The sequence below is a fragment of the Chelonoidis abingdonii genome, chromosome 13 (genome assembly GCF_003597395.2).
Source record: "Chelonoidis abingdonii isolate Lonesome George chromosome 13, CheloAbing_2.0, whole genome shotgun sequence".
Classification (NCBI taxonomy): Eukaryota; Metazoa; Chordata; order Testudines; family Testudinidae; genus Chelonoidis; species Chelonoidis abingdonii.
In genome coordinates this window covers 10588677-10611329 of record NC_133781.1, presented here as the reverse complement: position 1 = coordinate 10611329, position 22653 = coordinate 10588677, and the positions used below count along the sequence as shown (strand labels likewise).

Here is a 22653-nt window from a genome sequence, read left to right as displayed (position 1 = left end):
TGTGCGCTTTGTGTGAGAATGCATGTGCCTGTGTAAGTGTGTGTACTCTGTGCGTGCACAGAGGTGGGTGGGGGTGTGACTGTGCTTTGCCACTGTGTGTGTAGGTGTGTGTGCATGGGCTGTGATTTTGTGCATGTGTAAATGTGTGTGCATGTGCTTTGTGACAGTGTGTAGATGTGTGCACATGCTTTGTGATTGAGCGTGTGCGTGCACGAGAGCCAGAGCATTCAGCGAACACCCGTGTGAATTGTCCTTTCTCTCCCCCTGGCTAATCCACACCGGAGTGGCTCAGCAGGATTCAGCTGCTGGCTGATCGTGTTAAAGCCAGAACGGTGTCACGGTGCTGGCCTCACAGAGCCCAGGGGGGATGGGCCCCAGGGACCCCTCTGATGGGGCAGTCTATGGGTGAGACTCAGCAATGTACTTGTCACAGACAACACTAGGCTGAACGTGGGGAGTGGATTGGCCTGTTGGTGCCAATGGCTGTGATTTCCACCCACTCTCCTGGGGACGTCTACAGGGCACAGGAGGGTTTGATGCAGCCTGTGTAGCCACAGCCACACCTGGCACGGGTAACAAGAGCAGTGCAGCCACAGCCGCATGGACATGATCAGTGGCTAGTGACCAGCGTGCATGATCCCGTGCTCATGGCCGTGTGGCCAGGTCTGCGCCGCTATTGTTACCTATGCTAGCTAGAGGAAAGCAATCACAGACGGCTCTCCGTGCACAGTTGCCCCTGGCTGGCAAGGCAGACACTCCATCCCAGGGGCGGATGGGCTAACGATAGGCCAGGCTGTGGCCCCCCAGCACTCGTACCGAAGCAGACCCTGGAACTACTCTGCCAAGGGCGTTCCTCCCCGGGAGCCAGGGTGCGGCACCTGCCTTTTGCCTAAAGCTAGCCCTGAGTAGGCCAGGCCTGGCAACCCGCAGCAGCACATCCCCGTGGGCGAGCGCGGACGGCAGGGGCACAGGCCCACCTTGCACGGAGCTGCTGGCCGACCAGCTGGGGATGATGTTCCTTCGCTGGTAGAAGAGGATGTAGGCACCCCGGGTGCTGACTTCATCCTCCTGGACCGGCTCCACAGCGCTGTCGTCGTAGCTGTACCAGCGGCCGTCCAGGGAGTTCCTGCAGTAGGCTGGGGCAGAGCACAGCTGTGCTTAGGAAGGGAGCTCACGAACCACATGAGGGGTGGAGACGGAGCCCTGGGGGTGCCAGGCTTGGGGTTCAGTCCAGCCCCGCCAAGGTGGAATCCCATCAGCCTGCATCGCTGGTGGGGCCCGTCTGGCTGAGGTCCACCCCCCGCCCGGCCTGAGACTAAAACCGCAGCAAGAGGTTGGCACGCAGAAGGCAATTTGCCAGCTAGGGGTGGGCCAGCCCAGCTGCTCCAAGGCCCTCTACAGGTAGCATCGCCTCCGAGGTTCAATCACCGCAGCCAGACAGGACTTCCAGTGTCCTTCCCCCACTCTAAGCCAGGTGCCTCCAGCTGCACAGCGCCCCCTAGCACCAGACTGGAGCATGATTAGTACCAGCACGGGGTGAATAGTGCCCTGGTACACTCACCCATGTACTGCCCGCTCCGCATGGCATCCAAGTGCACTCATTGGCATAGTGCCCACCCTGTATGGCACCCTGGTGCACTCACCCATGTAGTGCCTGCCCCACACTGCGCTGCGGTGTATTGACCCACTGCACCCCGGTGCACTCACCCACATAGTGCCTGCCCCACACCGCACCCTGGTGCACTCACCCACCACACCCCGGTGCACTCACCCACGTAGCACCGGCCCCACACCGCACCCCGGTGCACTCACCCACATAGCACCCACCCAACACTGCACCCTGGTGGACTCAGCCATGTTCCGCACAGCGCCCTGGTGGACCCACCCGTGAAGTGCCCGCCCCACACTGTGCCCTGGTGCACTCACCCATGTTGTGCTCACCCTGCATGGCACCCTGGTGCACTCACTAGCAAAGTGCCTGCCCCACATGGTGCCCTGGTGCACTTACCAATGAAGTGCCTACCCCACATGCGGCCGTGGTACACTTACCAGCAAAGTGTCCACCCCGCATTGTGCCCTGGTGCACTCACCTGTCTAGTGCCCACCCCACTTTGTGCCCTGGTGCACTCACCGGTGTAGTGTCCGCCCTGCATGCTGCCGTGGTGGTTGCAGACGGCGTACAGGTCGTAGAGCGAGTTGAGCTGGGAGCTCTCGTGGAGGTACGGCAGCTGCTTCCATGTCGCCCGTGGGCCCAGTGCCTGTGTCCCGGCCTGGCTCCTCTTGGCCACGTGGGGCGCCATGTTGAGGCCGTGGAGGGGGAAGCGGACAAGGGTGGAGAGCTTGGTCCGGCGCTCGCCTACCTGGCGGAACCTCTTCAGGTGGATGATGAGGATGTCGGGCAGTGTCCACAGGCTCAGCTTCACCACGCCCTGCTGCAGCACCTGGCAGTGGGGGCACCTCCAGGCATCATCGGGGGCTAGCTGGGGACACAAGACACCATGCCCCAGGCAAGGCTAGGGTTAGCATGGCCCCAGCAACTGACCTGGCCATGCCCCCATGCCTATGGGGAGGGCACTGGGCACCTGGTGCTGCTGCGCCATCCCTCCAGCAGGATAGGTCCAGCAGGGCCTGTGACCTGGATCTGGGCTGGGGGGAAGCACAGTCCCCAGTGCCTTGCCTGGCCTGGCTCGGGCTCAGAGAGGAAGGTTGGGGCTCCCCTCGCTGGGTGCAGTGGGCTCTCCCTTCCCTTTGTTCCCGTCCTCCTGCCAGCCCCAGCTGGGCAGCTGGATCCATGCCCTGGGGTGCTCTGCTGTCAGGCCAGCACCTGTCCCTACCCCGCCAGCTCCAGTGCCCCAGCACAAAGGGCAATGGCAGGCCCAGGATGCACGACCAGACCCTGCCCTGCATGGCATGTACCTGCTCCTCCTTGGTGTAGAGCTGGAAGCACTCATCCAGGGTGCAGCTGTGCTGCTGCTGATGGGCCTGCTGCTGCAGCCGGATGCTCTCGGTGTCCTGCACCACCTCCTCCTGGATGCTGCCAAACAGACTGCAAAGGTGGGAGAGGAGCTTGGAGGGAGGCAGTACCCACACGATGGCATCTGGGCAGTGCCATCCATGGGTAGGGACTCCAATCACCGTGACGCAGCATGACAGTAGACAGTAACTGTCTTGCTTTTTCCCAAGCCAGCCTGTGGTATTTGTCACCCTACCCTGAGGCAGTGAGTTCCACAGGTTGAGTTATAGTAAGACCTGTCCTAAGTGACTACTTAAGGGATTGGCATGTTGGTTGCCTGGCAGAAGTGGCCCTCTATTAAAGGCAGGGCAGTTCTCTCCCTAGTGGACAATACTGTCCAGTACAGGGGCTTGAGGTTAGGCGCCCAGGCTAAGATATTCACAAGTGCCAGCGACTTGGGGGCCCCAACCTGAGATGCCTTAAAGGGGCCTGATTTTCAGACACTATTGAGCTGCCACACTCTGAAACTCAGCCCCCTTTGAGGTGTCTCAAGTTGAGCCTCCCAAAATCACTCCCCAGGCTTGAAAACCTTGGCTCAAACTCTGTATTTCGGCACCTAATCAAGTGGCTGGATCTTCACACGTGCTGAGCACCGGCAACCCCATTGGTGTCACGGGCGCTGTTGGGCACTCAGCCATCTATTAGGATGAAGTGTCATCCCAGTTCCTAGAGCCAGCTATTCCACGCTCTTTGGTGCAAATCCAGCATTGCTCCACTGAAGGTGCTGCTGTTAAACGCAGAGTGCATGGACCCTCACTGTCCTGTGCAAACTGCTCACAGCTAACCCTGCTGTCCAATGCGGGAGACATGGGCAAGTGATTCTTAGCAGGCCAGATCCTGATGTCCTCACTCGGGCAGAATTCCCAGCAGGACAATGGGGATGGTGCCACTCAGACTTTACTCTGTCCTTCCATGGGGGGGATTCCGAGTGAGGCCGTCAAGGTTGGACCGCTAATACACAAGACACTTAAGAACCCAATGAGTTGGTTCTGATTCTGTTGGGTGAAATACAGAGCCCAGGTCCTTGGCCAGAGGGTGGGCACAGGAGTAAGGCCTGAGGCCACCAGGTGTCTACGGGCCAAACACTGATGAGAAACGTAAGGGGCACCTAGATGTTTTCTTCCAGCTGTGTTGACCCTGAGTATCTGATCCCAGCCTGCGGCACCGAGATGGACCCGCTGCCTCTGTGCCCCTGCCACTGCTGGGAACAGGCTCCGCGGCACTGAGGACTCACCGTTCTTTGGTGTTTGGGTCCCACTCCACCACTACCTTCACGTGGGGGGGGCCGCCCGGGCCGCCGAACTGCAGCGCTCTGCTGGAACAAGGCCAGGCATTAGCGGGAGGGGCCTTACTCCGGATCGCAGCTGCCAGCCCAGACCCAAAGAGAAGCCTGAGGGTCGCTGTATTGACCCTGGTAGTAAGGGCTGATCCCCCATGAGAGAGCAGAGACTTCCCAGAGCCCCTTGGGTGCCGGAGGGGAAGGCCCAGGGCACCACCCCTCACCCACTGTCTTCCCCGTGCTGGTGGGGCATGAGGCAGGGAAAAGGGGCCAGGCCGTCAGGGCTCAGGCAGCTACAGATGTTGTCTGGCAGCAAGTTTTCCGTTCCTCCCCCAGGCCCTGCAGCCATCATGTGAGAACCTGCAGGCAGCTCCGTAGGGCACGGAGCATGGCATGGAGCTGCCCTTCCCTTCCCTGTCAGCCCTCGTGCCCTGACCAGCGCCATGGCTTGTTAGCAGCAGCCTGGGGCTTCCGTGAAGTCCCTTCTGCACCTTGGGTTGGCAACTTTCTAGTCACACAAAACGGAACACCCTAGCCCCTCCCCTCCAAGAGGCCCCGCCCTGTCCCCAGGCCCCGCCCTCTGCTCACTACATTCCCCCCTCTCTCACTTTCACTGGGCTGGGGCAGGAAGTTGGAGTGCAGGAGGGGGTGAGGGCACCGGCTGGAGGTGTGGGCTCCAGGATGGGGCCAGAAATGAGGGGTTCAGGGTGGGCTCCGGGCTGGAACGGAGTTGGGGTGCATGAGGAGGTGAGGACTCTGGCTGGGAGTGCGGGATCTGGGGTGGGGCTGGGGATGAGGGGTTTGGAGTGCAGGAGGGAGCTCCAGGCTGGGGAGTGTGGCCAAGGGATTTGGAGTGTGGGAGGAGACTGTGGGTTGAGGCAGGGGGATGGAGTGCAGGAAGGGGTGAGGGCTCTGGGGTGGGGCTGGGATAAGGGATTCAGAGTGTGGGAGGGGGCCCTAGACTGGGGTAGGGGGTTGAAGTGCAGGAGGGGGTGAGGGCTCCAGCTGGAGGTGTGTGCTCCAGAATAGGGCCAGAAATGAGGGGTTCAGGGTGGGCTCCGGGGTGGGGCAGGGAGTTCGGTTGCGGGAGGGGGTAGAGGGTTCAGGGTGTGGGAGGGGCCCTGGCTTTGGCAGGGGGGGAGGGGGATTGAGGCTGGGGTTGGTGCGTGGCTTCCTCGGCAGTCCTGGCTTACCTCGAGCAGCTCCTGGTCACAGGTGCAGTGGGTCTAAGGCAAGCTGCCTCCCTGTCCTGGCACCGCGCTGCGTGTACCCCAGAAGTAGCCACCAGGTCTGGGTCCTAGTTGGGAGGGGGCAGGAGGCTCCACCCTCCGCTCTCACCCTCAGGCACAGCCCCCCGCCTTCTCCCATTGGCTGGTAGAATGGGCTCTGGGCAGGGGCAGCATGGGCCCTACCCCCGCCTAGGAGCCGGACCTGCTGGCTGCTTCCGGGGCGCGGCACGGTGCCAGGACAGGTAGGGACTAGCCTGCCTGAACACTGCCAACCGGAGCCGCCAGGGTCCCTTTTCAATCGGATGGTCCAGTAAAAAACCAGACACCTGGTCACCCTATCCCCACCCCATGGCAGACTGGAGACTGCTGCAGCAAAGGGGCTCCATACACCGCCAACCTCCCAGACCTCTGCTCTGCCAGCTCTGGGAAGCTGAAAGGCAGGTTCCCAGCCACAGATGCCAGGCCCCCAGCCTGCTTAGAGACAGATGATCATCTCCAAGGTGCTGCCTCTTTAAGGAGCCATCCCAGCAACACTCTGACTTCTGGGGGGTCAGTACAGACCCCTTGGCACTTTACACATCATCTGTCAAGGTATACAAAGGAAACTCCTTAGATCAAACACTAATACATTCTCCAGCAGTGTTTTCTTTCTCTGCCCATCTGTACAAATCAATCTTTAATTTGTCAGTTTGTGTGTGTCCAGCGAGCGCAATGATTACCAACATTTACTGATAACCATCTAATCCTTCCACGTTTATGGCCAGGGTCACCCAACAGATTGGAGCTGGGACTCAAACCCAAGTCTCCTGAGTCCCTCTCTCACTGGCCCCCATCCCACATCACTTCAGAGAGATCCATCATACAAGCCAGTGTAGCACTGCAGGACCACAACGGTGCTGCAGGGGAACCTCATGCTTGGTATCGTGTAGCCTGATGTCACCGCTGCATGGCCCCTGGGCTCCTCCTACTCCCTGTGCCCTGCCTGTGGTGTCCCAGCATACACACAGAGACTTTAGATAAAAACACCAAATGCCCCTCCTGGAAGGTTGCACTGTAAAGCGACTGTGTTTCTTAGAATCCAGACCAAAAACATCCAGTGACCAAAACCAGAGAGAGACAAAGCAGGCTGCTCCCGAAGGCAGTGAGACTCCACTCACCCACCTTGTTCTAGGATGACTCTTCCCAGACTGACTTGGATGCCTGACTTCCATGCAGAGCCCCATAGCCTGCAAGCAGGATAAGGAATGTCCTCTCCACCCAGCTGTTAAAGCGATAGCATGTAATTCCAACAGAGTCCTCAACACACCACGAGGCCCAGTCCTCTCCCCTCAGTGTGTATATCAGCTCGGCTTTGTGCCTGCTCTCACGCTGCTCTCCTCGCCTGCAATGTTGCCCCCAACTCCTGCCCGAATCAACCCTTCCTGCCTTCTGTCCATATCCATCTATCCATCCCCCTACCCATCCTGCATTCGCCACCAGGGTAGCCGATGCTCAAACCCTCTCTCCCCCGGACTGCTGTCAGACTGCCAGGGCTTGGAGGCAGGGACCGTCTTTGTAAGTTACCGGCACTGCATCAGTGTACATTAACGTGAAGAAGCGTCATGGGAGATGGATGCGTTCAGATGAAGTGCCATGGAAAGACACATGAAGATGGAGAAGAAACAGGCTCTTGGATGGGCAGCGAGAGGCACAGCTCTCTGAGGTGGGGACCGTCTTTTTGTTGTGCCTTTGTGCAGCACCTGGCATGATGGTGTCCTGATCTGGGACGGGGACCCCTAAGCACACCCATGGTACTACTAATAATGAATAATAATTATTATCTCACTGGCTCAGATGGGACGAACCAGCAAGGGGGGTGGTTTATAAATATGCAGCTGGGAGAAGGTGGGGTCTCCGCAAAGGCCAGGCAGGGAGTGATGTGCTGGGGAGACGACTTCCAAGGGGCACAGGAGCCGGAGTCAGCAGGCGGCCATCCTGCCTTCTCCACTGGGCCCTGGTCTGGCACGGCAGTGTGACCGGCTGCTGTCGCCGACCAGACGAGAATGCCTGGAGCACAGGGGATGCAGGGGCCTGTGTGGGAGCCCTGGTCTGTGCCTATGTTAGTTCTCAGCGAGCTAAAGGCCTATGCCCCGTCCTCAGGACAGCTGGAGGCGCAGGGCAGGCTCCCACATTAGAATCTCCAAGCTGCTGTGATGGGGAAGACAGGAGACGGGGAGCAGAGCTGTGGAGAAACCCCGTCTACTATGGCCCCCGAATCACAACGCAGCCCTGACAGGGAATTAGAGGCTGCAGTGTAATCCCCAGAAGGGCCAGTAGGCGGTAGACTCCTCCCAGACAAGCAGCTTGCTCCATCATCCAAGAGGGAGCTGGCTGGGCGAGTGGGTCCTCTGGGGGTGACGGAGGTTTGCTCCCACATCCCGTTGTCAGGAGCAGACTGAGCAGGTGCCCAAGTGCTAGGCCCCATGTGGCCAAGCTGGTCCTGTGCACCCCATGGCCGCACCTGGAGGAGACTGATGGCGTTTGCATGCAGGGTGTTTGACATGGAAAAGGGGAGCGGAGCCTCTGAAATCCGCTCCCCTCAGCCATGCCCAGCCCCCATGAGTGACAGTGACACCCCTCACACCTGCCAGCCGCTCCAGTGGTCCTGAGCCAGCGATGGGGCCAGGAGAGGGCAGGGGCCCCGGTGCTGTTAGTCCGCGTACGGCACCTTACTGAGCATATTACACAGCTGACAACATGAGACACAGGACATGAATGTTCACCCGGAACTGGAGAGCGAGGCTGCCAGGGGTGACTCCTGTCCCAAGGGGCTGGAGCTGGCTCCCTGCTCTGGGAGTTGGGATACAGCATATGGGGAGCGTGGTGCTTGGACCCTGTGTGCTAGGTCAGAACAGCACTCGCTCAAATTTGCCCCATCCGCTCTCTGTCATGATGGCGGGGGAGCCAGGCCAAACCTGAGCTGTGCAGTGACCCCATGAGCCAGGTCACAGTGCCTGGGGCAGGCCCCAGGCCCACAGGACAGAAGCTGCTGCTGCTGCTGCTGCTGGGTCATCTCCAGCCCACCACTCATTGCCCCCGGGCTGCACACCCTGGCTCTGCTGCTGAGCATGACACAAGGTGTCGGTGGGCTGATCTCTGAAATCCCTTAGGAACAGCGACCCAGACCCGAGAACCCCCGAGACAGGGCCCTGCTGCATGAATCCCCTGCTCCCCACCTCCCGGAGAGCGCACACCTCTCCCTAGCACACACGAGTCTCGCCTGGCTCCATCATGGGGACAGGACTGCACACCACACGTCTCCTTGGGCGGGGCCGCTGAGGCACAGCATGCAGAGGGAAGCCTGGCCTGACACTGACGAGGTGCAGATGCCACAGTGATGGGCACATTACACATGGAGAGCTAGACAGGGCTGCCAGACAAGGAAGAGTGGCTTGTCCCAAGTGCAAAATAGCCGCTTGCCTCAGTGCCTGGCGGTGCCTAAGGAGGTTAGCCATTCCATGCAGCCCTGCAAGGCGAGAGCAGCCACATGTTAGATGGCTCTAACTGGCCACAGGGAGCCAGGGGAGGAAGCCACCTGAATAGTGGGGGCAAGTGGGCAACTTGTCCAGAGGGGAAGGCAGGTCTCGTGGCTGAGGCTCTGGGCTGGTCTTCAGGAGAACAGGATCCAGTTCCTGCCTCTGTCTCATCTGGGGCAAGTCATGTCAGCCCCCCAGAGTCCCTGTCTGTAGCTGTACTGTGGGGATAATGGTCCTTCATGGGTCTGCTCAGCCAGTTTAGACTGTAGGGCAGGGACTGTCTCTCACTAGGTTTTACGTGCAGCATCTAGCATGTGGGGCCTGATCTCCATTGATACACATAATCCTGCCTGCTTTTCTTGCTGCTGGAGGCCAGTGTGCATTGCCAGACCCAGCTTGGGGGCACTGGGCACATGGCATGGCCAGCAGAAGGCCCTTGGCACTGCACTCCCTGGAGCTTAGCCAGAGAACTGAGTTTTGCCTCATTTGAATTTTCCCCTAAAAGGCTCATCCTCTACCTCCACCTCTGATCCTATCTCCCCAGAGCGTGGCTCCACCACCCTGCAGCCAGCCAGCAACCCCCAGCTGGGCTGCTAGCAACTGTGATTACAATCCCCAAGCCACTCATACGCGACCAGCACACGCTGCCAGCACCGAACCTGCGCCCTGCTTCTGAAGAGACTTCAGCCGAACTTTATCTGGGACAGAACCTGACTCAGGAGGAGGGAGGCATTAATAATTCCTGCGCCCATTTCCAAATGTTCTGTGGGCTGCAGGGGGAGGTGCTCACAAGGATGCTGGTAAGAGAGAACTAGTGCGACAGGATCACTGGAGAATACAGTGGTGCAAAGGCACTAGTGTGACAGGATTAGTTGAGAATGCAACAGTGCAAAGGCAGTAGTGCGACAGGATCCCTCGAGAACACAGCAGTGCAAAGGCACTAGTGTGACAGGATCATTGTACACTGTACAATACCACCAACCAATGCTGACCCAGTGGCAGCATTAATTCCTGTGCCCAGTGGATCATAGTTGCCTCCCTCCCTATGCTAGCTAGAGAAGAGCTTGTCTGTCAGTGCTGGTATCATATTGTGTGTGCTGCAGTAGCTGCAGAGGGATCCCCACTGGGACCACAAATCCTGGCTGGCCATCCCAGCTGCCAGGCCAAGTATAAAAGTTTACCTGGAATGAGCAAATCATTGCCTAGAAGAACTAAAGAGCTGTGCTGGAGTGGAGGAGTGGTGCTGAACTCAGCCGTCTGCCTGACGTCTCCTGCCCAGAACGCTGATGCCCGTTACAGTGTATTTATAGGCAGAGTGAGGCAGTTACAGGACACAGCAGCAATTTCTCCCCGCTTAATTAGTGGCTGCAGAGAGGACAAGAACCTATTGCAGTTTAGCAGGGATCATCAGTAACAGCCAGCCAGCTGATTCAGAGCATGCTTCGGGCAGCAATGTTACACAGGAACTTCCAAGTGGGCGCTGATTTCAGGACATGGAGTGGAGGCCAATTACCTCCATCCCCAGATTTCTTGCAGAGCTAAGCAGATAGGAGAAACCAGCTGCCAAAATGTACTGGGGCCGTGGGGGAGCTGGCCAGTGCTGGGTGCTAGGTTGGCTCCCCGCTGTCACAGAATTCACGCTGCCTTTCCCCCGTCTGCTAAAGGACACTGCCGACCACCGGGGACCTAAAAGGGACAGGGGAAGCGACTGGCCAGATTTCCAGGCATGTTCAGCACCCAGCAGCTCCCCTGGAGACACTTATGGCCATGTCCTCAAAAGAGCTCAACACGCAGTGTGCAGAGCACTCCCAAACCCTGGCTGCTTATTTAGGTGCCTAAGTGGGAACTGAGCTCCGCTGGCCATTCAAGCCCACGGGTGGGTGCCGAGCACTGGGGAACCAGGCTGGGTACAAGCAGAGCAGGGGCCGTGACATTACTGTTAGCACAACATACCAAGGAGCAGAGTCTGGAGCCTCGCCTGGCCGTGCCAGGGATCTGGACCCAGCAGCACCAGGAGGGCATGGGAACTGGGAAAGGAAACTGACTAGAAACAGCATGAAACTGACCAGTGCCCTACCTGAACTCAGAATGGGAACAGCTTACAATAGTGCTGATCGCTTACAGGGTGTTTTCTGCCTGTAGATCTAAGAGTGCTTTGCAAATATGGGGCAGCATCATTAACCCCCATATGGAACAGGAAACTGAGGCAGAGAGGTGGGTGACTTGCTTGCAGTCACATGGGGAGACAGTGGCCAACCTAGGGAAAGGCCTTCTCCTGACACCTGCTTGGGTGTGTAACTCCTACTGCACATTGCCACTCCACTACATCAGCCTTTAGACCCCAGTTGGCTACTACAGCTCCCCGTAACGCCACTCTCACGTCAGATGGCGACTGCTGACCCCCACACAGGGTCACCACGAACAGGCAGCAGAGACAAATTGCTCATGTTCTTTCCATCTCCCACCTGGGAGCCTGCACCCAGCTCTGAGGGACATTCTGCCTGACGGATGCACCAATGAGATGCAGCCAGTGCCAATGGAACAGCCATGGCAACCGCACGACAGCAAAACCATTGGCCCCAGCTGCCGGGAGCTGGTGACAAGGATCGATATGTACAGTGAGGAGGTGCCCTGTGGAGTGTCCAGGGCCCGCGCAGCACAGTAATGGTGCCAGCTCTCCCAGGCAGCGAGTGCAGCACATGCAATGGCCTGATGGGAGCATGCTGGTGCTGCCACAATGAATCTCTTCAGACATATGGGGCAAGTATCCTGTTGCTGGAGGGGCTGACGGTGGGTCTCCCAGTCCTGCTGCTGCTCTCATCTGGTGGGGCCAGCGAGGAGCAGAACTGGGATTTCCACTGAGGCAAGATTTAGCCATGGTGGGAGACTGAAGTCTTGAGCCCAGGCTGAAAGCGCCAGCGGCCTCCAGGGCATCAGACTGTAAAATACAGCTAGGCACTGACTGCGAAAGGAGCCAAAGGCAATATTTTCTTGCCACAAAGCAAAGACAGCGAGAAATGCTTCCAGATGAATACCATAACAAATCAGAGGGGCCTTCAGGGGCCTCACCATGCTGCATGCTATAGCCACTCGTGGCTTGACGTGGCAGCAGGAACAGAAGTTGGATCCTGCTGCTTCCTGCAGCACAGGCCCTGCATTCCAGCTACAGGAGAATCTTTATGGACGCCTAGCAGTCCGGGGCCTATGACACACAGCTGAGCAGTTCTGATCGCGCCTAGCAGAGGGCAGCGCTCTCACCAATGCCCTGGCCAGCTGATGACATTATGCAGTGGAAAATACATCTGAGGCACTCAGAAAGACGGAACTGCCCGACGGAGTGCCTGCTAGTGACACTCGCACAGTGCTCATCGGAGGCCTGGATGCCTGCTAGGACGTCTGCACAGGCCTCAGGTGAGGAGACACGTGGCAGCAAGTGCATGCAGGAGGAGAAAGCCCGCGTTGGTTGGGGAGCAGCATGTATTCTGCATGTCTCACTTCAAATGAAACCTAGCCCTGGCCAAGGCCATTGTCCCTCGGCCCCCTAGACCTGGCCCTGGCTATGGTCCCTTAGCCCCCTAGGCCTGGGCCTGGCTACTGCCTCTTTGGCCCCACAGCCCAGGTTCTCAAAATGAAAGCAGGCCCGTGGCTTCCCCCATGGCAGGGGTTAGCCATGCACCCCAGCACCCCACTCCAGGGGACACTGCTGGGGCTGGGAGCGTCCAGCTCAGGAATCAGCAGCCAGGCTCATGCAGGGAGGAGACACTGAGGGCTCCAGACCCATCCCTGCTTGGTCAGCTGCTCCTATGCCCTGTCCCGGCAGGGGAGGTCTCTTACCTGTCGACAGCGGGGTGGTAGAGTGGCCTGCTGTCCTGAGGGGAGAGGTAGCTGCATGCCATGGAGCCCCCGACAACCCGCACCCGGAACAGGTCCCCCACGTCCTGCAAAAGAGAAGCCCTGAGGGTGAGAATCCCTGAGCTGGCGAGTGGATCCCTGACCCCAAGGGGCCAGCGCCTGACACTGGGGCTGATAAAGGGCCACGGAGCTAAGCGGGAACAGGAGGTGCTTGTGGGGAGGGCAGGGGCTGAACAGTACTGTGCTGGAAAGGTTGTAAATACACACAGCTGCTGTGCAAGCTTCTCACACCTCTCTGCTAGCATCCTTCCGGGCTGCCCTGCAGCCCCGCTTGCTAGTCCAGCCCAGGGCCCCACACATGTGGGCCAGTGCACCTCAACACTGAGCGGGATTTCACTCCTGGGCCCCCCTGTAAATTCGCCAATGCGCTGCTATCCCAAGCTGCAGCACTCCTGCCGACAGGAACCATGGGCCCCCACCCACAGCTCTGCCAGTGCCTCTCAGACAAACCCCGGCTCTCTGAACTGCTCCCGCCCTAGCACCCTCAGTCAGCTCTGCCAATGCTCTTCACTCCCAACCCCCAGCAGCAACACGAGCCTCTGCTGAGCAGAGACAGAACCATCAGCTCTCACCCCGGTCTCTGGCCCTGCAGCCCCAGTCCAGGCTCTGAAATCCCCTTCCTGGGAAAACTCACCAGGTTAACACATGACTCGAGCTCTGCTGGAATCTGGGCCTGCTGGAATCAGTGGGAGCCTTGCCATGGGCAGGGCTGGACTAGGGAAGTGAACTTGAGCTGGTGCGGGGTAAGAAGGCGAAGCAACAGCAGTGCCCAGGTGGCAGCGGATGAAGCTAAGGACTGGACAATGAGACACACAGTCTCTCCCACCTCGCTCGGTGCTTTGGGCCAGCCTGGCACTGCTCATCAGTCCTAAAGTCACTTGGAAAATGGGCCAAACACAAGGTGGCTCCTCCCATCCCAGTGGGGACTGGTGGCTAGGCACTAGGACGGGATCTCTGTGTCTCTGTTTCCCCTGCAAGCTCCTCATGGCAGGGACTGTGGCTGTGTGTCTGTAAAGCCCCTGGCTCGGCTGGGACCTCTGGGTGCTACCGGAATACAGCTAGAACAGCCATCACCCAGCGGGGGCCCACATACAGCGAAGCCAAAGTAGGTGCCCGAAGCCATTTGCTCACCCAGATGGGCCCGTGGATGGATTCTACAGGGCCCTCACTCATGATGTCTTGGGGTAGGCATGGTGCAGAGGTGTATTTCACAGCCCTTCCCCCTGCGCTGCTTACAGTTTCCCCATTGTCACACGAGCGGATTCATCTGGGGCCATCTCCCTCCCCCAGTGAGGATGTTTTGTCATGAGAATGAGTTCTCTCGGTGTTTCATTAGCCAATCCATTCCAGCTTTCATTACCCGCCACCGGCCGGCCCCGCATCCTTCTGACAGGGACCGTAATGAGAGCCGAAGTGGGGACAAAACGAATCCATTAGGGTGACAATATTCAGCTTGTAATGGCACGTTCCTCTAAACATGCATTAGAGACAGAGCAGCTACCCGGCCCAGCTCCCTGCAGCAGCGCGGCCGTTCCTGGGTGCGAAAACAGGGAGCAATCAAACCACATCTTCCTTTCCAGGATCTCAAAGCACATGCAACCACTCAAGCATTTCCCTCTCATAACCCTCTGGGAGGCAGGGCTCATATTCCCCACTTTACTGATGAGGAAAATTAGGCACAGTTTGCAGGTTCCTCGGTTTACCCATCAATGAGACAAGAATGACACTATTTACCTGCTTCAGCAGGTAGTTCTGAGGGTTAATTTGTTAATATTTGTACTGGACACTGACACGTATAATATGAACAGTGTGTGCTGTTATCTCATAGCCTCCCACATTCCCTCTGGAAACAGGTGCTGGAGACCTCCCGCTCCATCCCCCACGCCCAGATTTGCTGCAGTATAAATAGCGCCTCATAGTACAATCGATGCGCTAGGGTCAAAAGCCATTCTTCAGATGGTATGAGACACAGTCTGCTCTCAGCGACGCCAGTGAAGCCCCACAGGCTTCAGAAGAGGAGAAAAGAATCCAATTTTCACCTTTAATAGCATTCAAGGTCCTGCACAGAACCCAGCCAGGAGCTTATAGAAAATGAAAAGGCTCCTTTATCACTGAAAACACCTGGTCGGCCGTATTGTAGCGACGTTGCCTGCTCTATTCCAGCACACATGGGACTGAGCTGACCAAATTCTCCACACGTCATGGGCCAGATCCTCCTTAACCCACTGACTCCAGTGGAGCTGTGCCGATTGCAGAGGGTGGAGGACCTGGCTCTCTATCCTTCCAGCACATGCTTCTTAGTTCACCAGACTGGAGAAGGTTCTTTACAACAGACGCGTCCCCCAGAAACCATAAAGAACCCAAGAGAAGCTCCACGGTTCATTCCAAGCCCCAAAAACCTTCCCTGCAGGAACTGGGGGCACGTCTACACAGCAGCTGGGCAATGTCATTCCCAGCTTGGGCAGACAGACACACACTAGCTCTGCTTGAGCCAGTGCACTAAAAAGAGAGTATGGCTGTGGTGGCCTGGACTACCCACCCAAGGGTGATCCCATCCCAGAACCTAGGTGCGTACGTGGGCAGCTAGCCCATGCCATCTCCCATGCTGCTATTTTTCAGCACTAGCTTGATTAAAGCAATCACATCCCCCAGTTGGCGGGTGGGCATATCCCACAGAAGCTCTACTGGACCGTCTTTGCACCGGGAGGGGCCGTGTGAGTTAGCAGAGCATCCTCCAGGATTCGTGAGGAACCCCATAGACGAACTGCAGAAGGCAAAGTTGCCTGCAGCCATTGTGGAAGGTCCTTGCTGGCTCACAGCATGTGGGTGTGTCTGGAGAGGTCACTCTGGCAAGCAGAGAGCACCCAGGAAGATGGGAACAGGACACAAGTGAGACCAGTTCAGAGCCTGCAGCTCGTGCGCCCCATAGAATCAGCTGGCATGATTATGGCGGTGCTGAGATCGGCTCACAGCTAGCGGTTGCTGCTCTGAATACCTGACAGGCACAGCCACACATGGGAGCTAATGACAGCAAAAGAAGAGTCTGGTTAGCATACCCAGTCATACACAGAGAACTCCTCCAGCCCGTGGGCATGTACGCCACAGAGCTAGCTCCCAACAATAGCGCACGAGGCGTCAGACTCCCACAGCTCGCAGAAGCACTGCAGGTTTGCACTAGGAGCTACTTTAGCACGGTCCAAAAAAACCGAAGGGTGGGTTCCTGCTGCCCAAGCAGGCTGTGAATGGGATGGTCCCATCCAGACTCAGTGACCGTGTTACACTTCCCCTGGTACCTTCAGTCTGAACAACTGAATAGCTTTTCTATTAGATGAAGGAAACCAACCAGCAGAAAGCGATCGAATAGTCCGTCTCCCTGGCAGAGCAAGTAGTGTGTTACCCAGTCTATCACTCCGCACCTGCACTAAACAGAGGACAAGTCCCCATGCAAAGGGGGGGTAGACAGCAACAAAACCACGTCCTCTTCCAGTTACCGCTACCTAGCCCCCAGGAGAAATGTGCAGAGACAAGGCAGATCTAGAGGGGCACTACTAAGGGGATTGCAGAAGAGGCACAGGAAAGCTCTGTCCTTTTCCGGCGTGACCTCAGGCAAGTCACTGAGGCAGGTAACTAAGTCCATAGTTAGGCACCTAATCAAATGGCCTAGTTCCCAGAGGAGCCAATTTCATTTCTGCCTAGGGCACTAGGCTGAAATTCCCCCTTCTGCACAAAGCCCAAGGCACCTCAGCAGTCCCGTGTACACCCTGGGGAGGCTGGAGTCTCCCTTGGTCTGCGCAGTTGTGGCTCAGGTGTATGCAGCAGGAATCATGGGATGTGGGTGCCGATCTGAGGGAGGCAGGAGACCGAAACAGCTGCCAAATCTTCACTGTTGCACCAAAGAATGGAACATTTCCCTGACGATAATTTTACCCAGGATTTTGCAAGCTCCTTCCATCAAGGATCTCCTGGGGCTTCGTGTCATCCCCATTTTACACACAGAGAAAAGGGTGCACAGAGAAATGAAGCGATGCAGGAACCTATCCAGAAAACCCAGCAAAATAAGGTTAATGAGACTTGAGTTGCATTTCCTGGAATGAATCTGTTCCTGGTCTGGGTAAGGAGTGAAAGGCGCCATTCCTGACTAGACAGAGGAAGATTTGAAGCTGGGCCCTCCTGGATCCAACAAGGCCATTTGCTATATTTCCTCACAGAGCACAAAAAGTCCTTGTTTCTGGATCTATTGGAGAGGGCATCTGCCAACGGTGCAAAGAAAGGGTTCTGTGGAGGAAAGGCTCAGAGACAGAGACAGAGGAAGAAAGTCAGGACTGGGGCAGCAGAAGCCCTGAGGACATACAGTACAAGCTATAGAGGGACACACATACATGGGGCTTTCATGTAGGGAAAGAGAAGGTGGGAAAGTCTAGACTGGGAAACAGCAAAGCTCCTCCTAGAATTGACCCAGCCCGGGCTGAGAACCAGTAATGCTGTGCTTGAGCGCTCAGTCCTCGGTCAGAGAGATGGTCATCTCCACTCCTTCAGAAGGTGCCGTATTTCTCTGATGATTCCACTGTCCCTACCACCCGGGGATCAGACCAGCCCAAGAAAGGGGAAATGGGCTGAGATCCAGTGGGGGAAGATACACTAATGGGCCACTCTCACGCCAACTGTCATTCCCCTTTGGGCCAGTGGCCAACAGCTGGTGCAGCTGAGTATTGGGAACTCTTCAGGGCAGGGCGTGTTTGTACAGCACCTAGCACAATGCGGCCTTGATCCTGACTGCAGCCTCCAGACACTATTGTAATACCAATAACAACTCATTAGATCTGGTCAGAAATGGCGGTGGGGGGTTACCCTACGCACTGGCACGTCCTTTCTCTCTCACTCCGGTGGAGAGAGCCCTCATTGAGAAGCACCCGTGCTATGGGGCTCTGCGAGCTGCTGGCCCCAGCCTTGGAATCTGAGTGCCAATGTGAGCATGAAAAACGGCAGCTGGCGTCATCACCCCTTCAGTCTGTCTTGCACGCTGGTCTGGGTGGGCTCTAGTGCTGGGTGGAAGTTCTTGTTCCAGCTGGACTGGTTCACTTGTCCTTGTACCAGGGAAGGGCACATGGTTACTATGATGATGACCCATGCTCCTGCCCCAGGACATTATTTGGCGCTCTGAGGATCCAGGAGCTTCAGAAAATACCCCAGCTTGTTTCCCTGGCATGCACTGGTCTGCAGCAGGCAGCCAAGCACTGGCTTGATTTTCAGCGCATGCAGCACCAGAGCCAGGTAGCCTCGAGGCACCGCGTGACAGATAGGTCCTCCAGCTCCACAGGAGGAGATGAAACAGACCGAGTGCAAACAATGACATGGATTAGAAAAGATCAAAGACACCCACCATCCATCAGCACCAGGCCAAGCCACCACCAGACAGAGGGAACCTGGCATGAGGGAAACAGCCTTCATCTCCTGTGTGACAAGCTAATCCAGGGCCTCTGAGGGATGGCAGAGGAACAGAGTCAGGATCCGGCGATTGACCAAGTCCTAGTGAATAATGGTGAATATGACCCTGCTGATGCCAGGCGGCCAAGTCAGCCTGTTTATTAGTGACTCTTTTTTCATCGTTTAGCCAGCTCTGGCTGGGGCAGCGGGAGCCCCCCGTGGAGATCTCGCCCCTCAATTTTTCCAACATCCCCTGGGGGGGATGCTCCAGAGGATAGATGGCTCATTCATGGCCGGCGGTCGCTCCACCCGGCTTAGTGCTGGACACACGCCGAAATGTTCCACGTGTCTCTGAATGCAGCCAAATGCTTTTGGCTCGGATATCTCATGAGATGGCTAGGAAAGTCCCAGCCACTTAAAGACCATGTGGCTTGTGCTAAATCCTGACTAATGGGCAGGAAGCCTTTGAAACAGATTGGACTGTCCTGGCATGGCCAAGCTTCACTTGCTTCCAGGTCAACACAGCTGACAGGTCTGGCTCGCCCACCTCAGTGTAAATCCGGAGTGGCACTGGTGGGAGAGGAGAGCCAGGCCCTGAAGGCTCTAACCAGGCCTGACGTTTGGGAGCCAAGCTGTACGACTAGCTGCTGACTCTGCAATGCACTGAGCCAGGAGACTCTCAGGCGAACAGCAGCTCACTGGGCATGGCGAAGGGGCACCCGTGAGCACCAAACAGCGGAGTTGGGTGGCTCTTGGCCCAGCCACTGCTGTGTCAGAGCTGGGGGCTGATGAGAGGCCTTCAGTCTGACACCTGTCGCCAGCGCTACGTTCCTGTGCACGACAAGGCCCTTGAATTAGGGAGAACGTTACTGTAACTCAGATGCCAGCTGATGCGTTGCTGGTGGATTGGGCCAGGCCGCCCTGCCCTCATCATGGGCACCAGGAAGGTCCTGTTCTCCCAACAAGCAAACTGCATGGAAAGAAAGAAGCTTCCCCCTCCCCTGGCCAGGATGTGAATATTCAAAGGCTTATGCAGTGCCAGCATGAATATGTATGAGCCTGAGGCAGAGAGGGCTCTGACAGTATGCAGAGTATAGTGCAGCTCAGAAATACATGGCTTTCCCCAAATCCCTGCCTGTAATTAGAGCAGATGTCAGCCAGTTAAGGGCACATGGGCTGGACCTATGCTGCTGGCTAACTTCCCAGCACAGTCAGCGAGGAATGCAGCACTTGGCCTGCATCAGGGCACACTGCTCTGCTCCTGCCTGGGGAGAAGGCTCTGCTTCGCCGGAGATAGTAGGGGAATGGGATCAGGGGAAGGATGTCCCAATGGTTAGAGCACTAGCCTGGGCCATAGGGGACCTGGGCTGAATTTCCTGCCCCAGATTTCCTGTCTGACTATAGCCAGGTCGCTCAGTCTCTCTGTGCCTCAGTTTCTCACCTGTAAGACGGGGATAGTTGCACTGTCCAGCCATACAGGAGTGGGTGAGGATAAGTACATTGAGGATTGTGAGCAGCTCAGATGCTAAGGCAATGGGGCCAGAGAAGTGCCCTGGACAGAGGGGCAGTGCACGGATTTCCACAGATGGCAAAACCCCAGCAGTTAGGGGGACTAGACCCTCAGAGATACAGGATGATCTTTTGCACTCCAACCCCCTGCAAGATGAGTCCCAATGACTTTACATAGCCCACAGCTCCCTGCCAGTCATTGCGCTGTGGCCCCCGTGGTATTTACCTGTGGGGGTTGCATATCGGCCTCCACGCGTGAATCTCCAGCAGTGGGTAGGGAACGGGCATCTCCTCACGTGTCTTGGTGGCTAAGCCACTGACCCTCGGTTGCTCCTGCCTGGGCTACTGCAGCCTTCTCCTATCTGCTCTTCCCACTACCCACCACGAGCCCCCACCAGGCTGCCCAAAATGTCACATCAAGATTGTCTTCTTCACCACCGCCATCACCCCCCCAACCTTTGCTCCCCCTGCTGGCTTCCTGCTGCCCTTGTGAGTCAAGCTGAAATGCCTTGTCCTGGGCTCCAAAGCCCTGCCCCACACCTCTGCCCCATCTTCTGCTGCTTGCCTCATGGGACAGGGGGTTTCTGGTGCACCTGGGAAAGCACATCCGGATCTCTAACCCCTCAGGACAAAGACTGGGATTGCTGCAGGGAAATTCCCCTCTCCCCAGCCTTATCCCAAAGCTGGGGGACCAGGGGACACTTAGCCCTGGCAGATGCTCATGCCCATCTGGATGGGCACTGAGAACAGCAGGGACGGTAAACTGCAGTTCCCCAGCCCTTGGTTGGCATGGACAGTCTGTGCGTGGCAAGCACCAGGAGCCCCACACCCAGCAATGCCCGCTACATCGCTGCCACCAACCAGGACTCCTGGTGCATACTTTCCCCTGTTACTTCTAGTCCAGTAGCACCTTGAGGCCCCATCTGAGTTCAGGACCCCACAGCACTGGGCAGCCACACAGCATGAGACAGGCTCTGGCCCAGAGACAAGGGCCGGAGAAGGGGTGTTACTGTTCCCATCACACAGATGGGAAATTGAGAACAGACAGACTAAGGCCCAGACCCTTGAAGTACGAAGGCACCTAACTCCCTGGGCCGAAGGGATTTGCCCACGGTTGCATGTGACAAGGGCCAGGCAGACAGCCTGGAGAGTCCCCCAAGTCCCAGCTCAGTACCTTAACTACAAGGCCTTCCTTCCCCTCTAGTAATTAATTGTTCTAGGTTGCTGGGGTCCCTCCAGCCTGGCTGGGACTGCACCAAAGTCACTGCGGCTGGCCCCAGCCTCCCAAGCTGCAGACAGCCCCTTTCCCACAGCAGATGAGCAAGGAATCTGTCTTAAAGCAGCAAGTCTTTGTGACGCGTGGTCTGAAAGGGCCTTTAACCAGTCACCAGCAGGTCAGCCAAGCGTGAGAGGAGACGGATCCTATCCTCTCCCACCTCCTGCATCCCCACAGCCCTACTGCCAATCCTCTTTGCATGCCTGCTCGCCCTTCCATGCCATCTGTCTGAGGAGTGCTGCTGAATCCCAGCGGTGAGCCCCATGCAGCTCCCAGCCCTTGAAAGCAGCGTGTGGCTGGCAGGCTTTGACAGTTTTGCTGTCAGCCTGCTCACTGGCACTTCATTAATACGCCTTTCCTGCCGCTCACTCGCCAACTTCCATCTGTCTGGGAGCTGGTGAGGGAGGATGGCGAATTACAAAGGTTAATCGACCTTGTGTACTGTCTGACAAGCGCCTGCCCAGAGCAATTGCAGGGCTGAGGGGAGAGGAGCAGAAGCAAAGGAGAATGGAGGGAAGAGGGAGATGAGAAGAAGGGTGTGAAGAGACTCAGAGAGGATGCAGAGGGAGGGGGCAGACGAGGCCTGCCCAGAGGCCCCAGTAATCTTCCTGGTGACCCACAGCTCATGGCGTTTTACACCGTCCTCTGAACAATCATCTTTCCCCTGGGTTTTGGGTCCAGCTGACCCTCAGCCCCAATCTCCAGCCACGCAGGAGCCTTTCCTGGGGCTGGATTATCTCCCAAATCAGCTTGCGTTCCCTCAGTCGCCTATGCCTTTCCGGGTTCCTATGGGAAACAGAGCTGCCCAAACACCACGACAAAGGGGATCTTCTTGAGAGACCACCACACTGTCCATAAGCAGCTGCACAGCCAGACAGTCTCATCCCATGAGCTATTCAGCCCCACTGTGCAGAACAAGCGTCCAGCCTTCGAGGGTTCACCTGGGCTGGCCCTGCATTGGTACATGGATAAATCTCAGACCACGGAGGCCCTGGGGGAATGACGGTGTCCCATTGCACTGCTCCCTCTAGGGCACCTCTCCTGGCATCAGCCCCTCTCCCTGCATCTCTGCCTTTCTTTTGTCTTTTTAAGTAGAGGTCTAGAATAGTCCCGGGGCCATGTTTCAAATCAATGCTAGGGGGCTTGTCCTGAAGTCAGCTTGGAAGCCGACCCAGCTGGGCTGTGTGTGTAAAAGGTAACTTGAGAGTGCACTGGAGCATGTCGGGATGGATGGGGTGAGATTCTCCGGCCTGCGCAGCACAGTAGGTCAGAGATGATCTAATGATCTCTTATGGCCTTACACTCCATGAAATTCCTCGTCTTCCCAAGGAGCAGAAACTGATTAGGGATGTGGGCCCATGGTTAACCCTTTCTTTCATCCTGGCCAAGACGAATGGCCCATGTCCTCTCCGCAAAGCTGCTGTGTAGCAGGACCAGATGACATCATGTCAACCCCACACACCGTTCAAAGACAGCCCTGATCTCCCTGCCTTGTG

The 22653-nt window shown here is 57.2% G+C and overlaps 1 protein-coding gene across 1 annotated transcript in view; it reads right to left on the bottom strand.

Annotated features, from left to right (window-relative positions):
• USP43 (ubiquitin specific peptidase 43) overlaps positions 1-22653 on the bottom strand; it is a 192005-nt gene that overhangs the window by 4946 nt on the left and 164406 nt on the right. Inside the window, 5 exon segments of the mRNA XM_032777059.2 lie at positions 978-1136; positions 2132-2480; positions 2917-3046; positions 4248-4325; positions 12871-12974. Coding sequence (XP_032632950.2) covers positions 978-1136; positions 2132-2480; positions 2917-3046; positions 4248-4325; positions 12871-12974 — 820 coding nt within the window.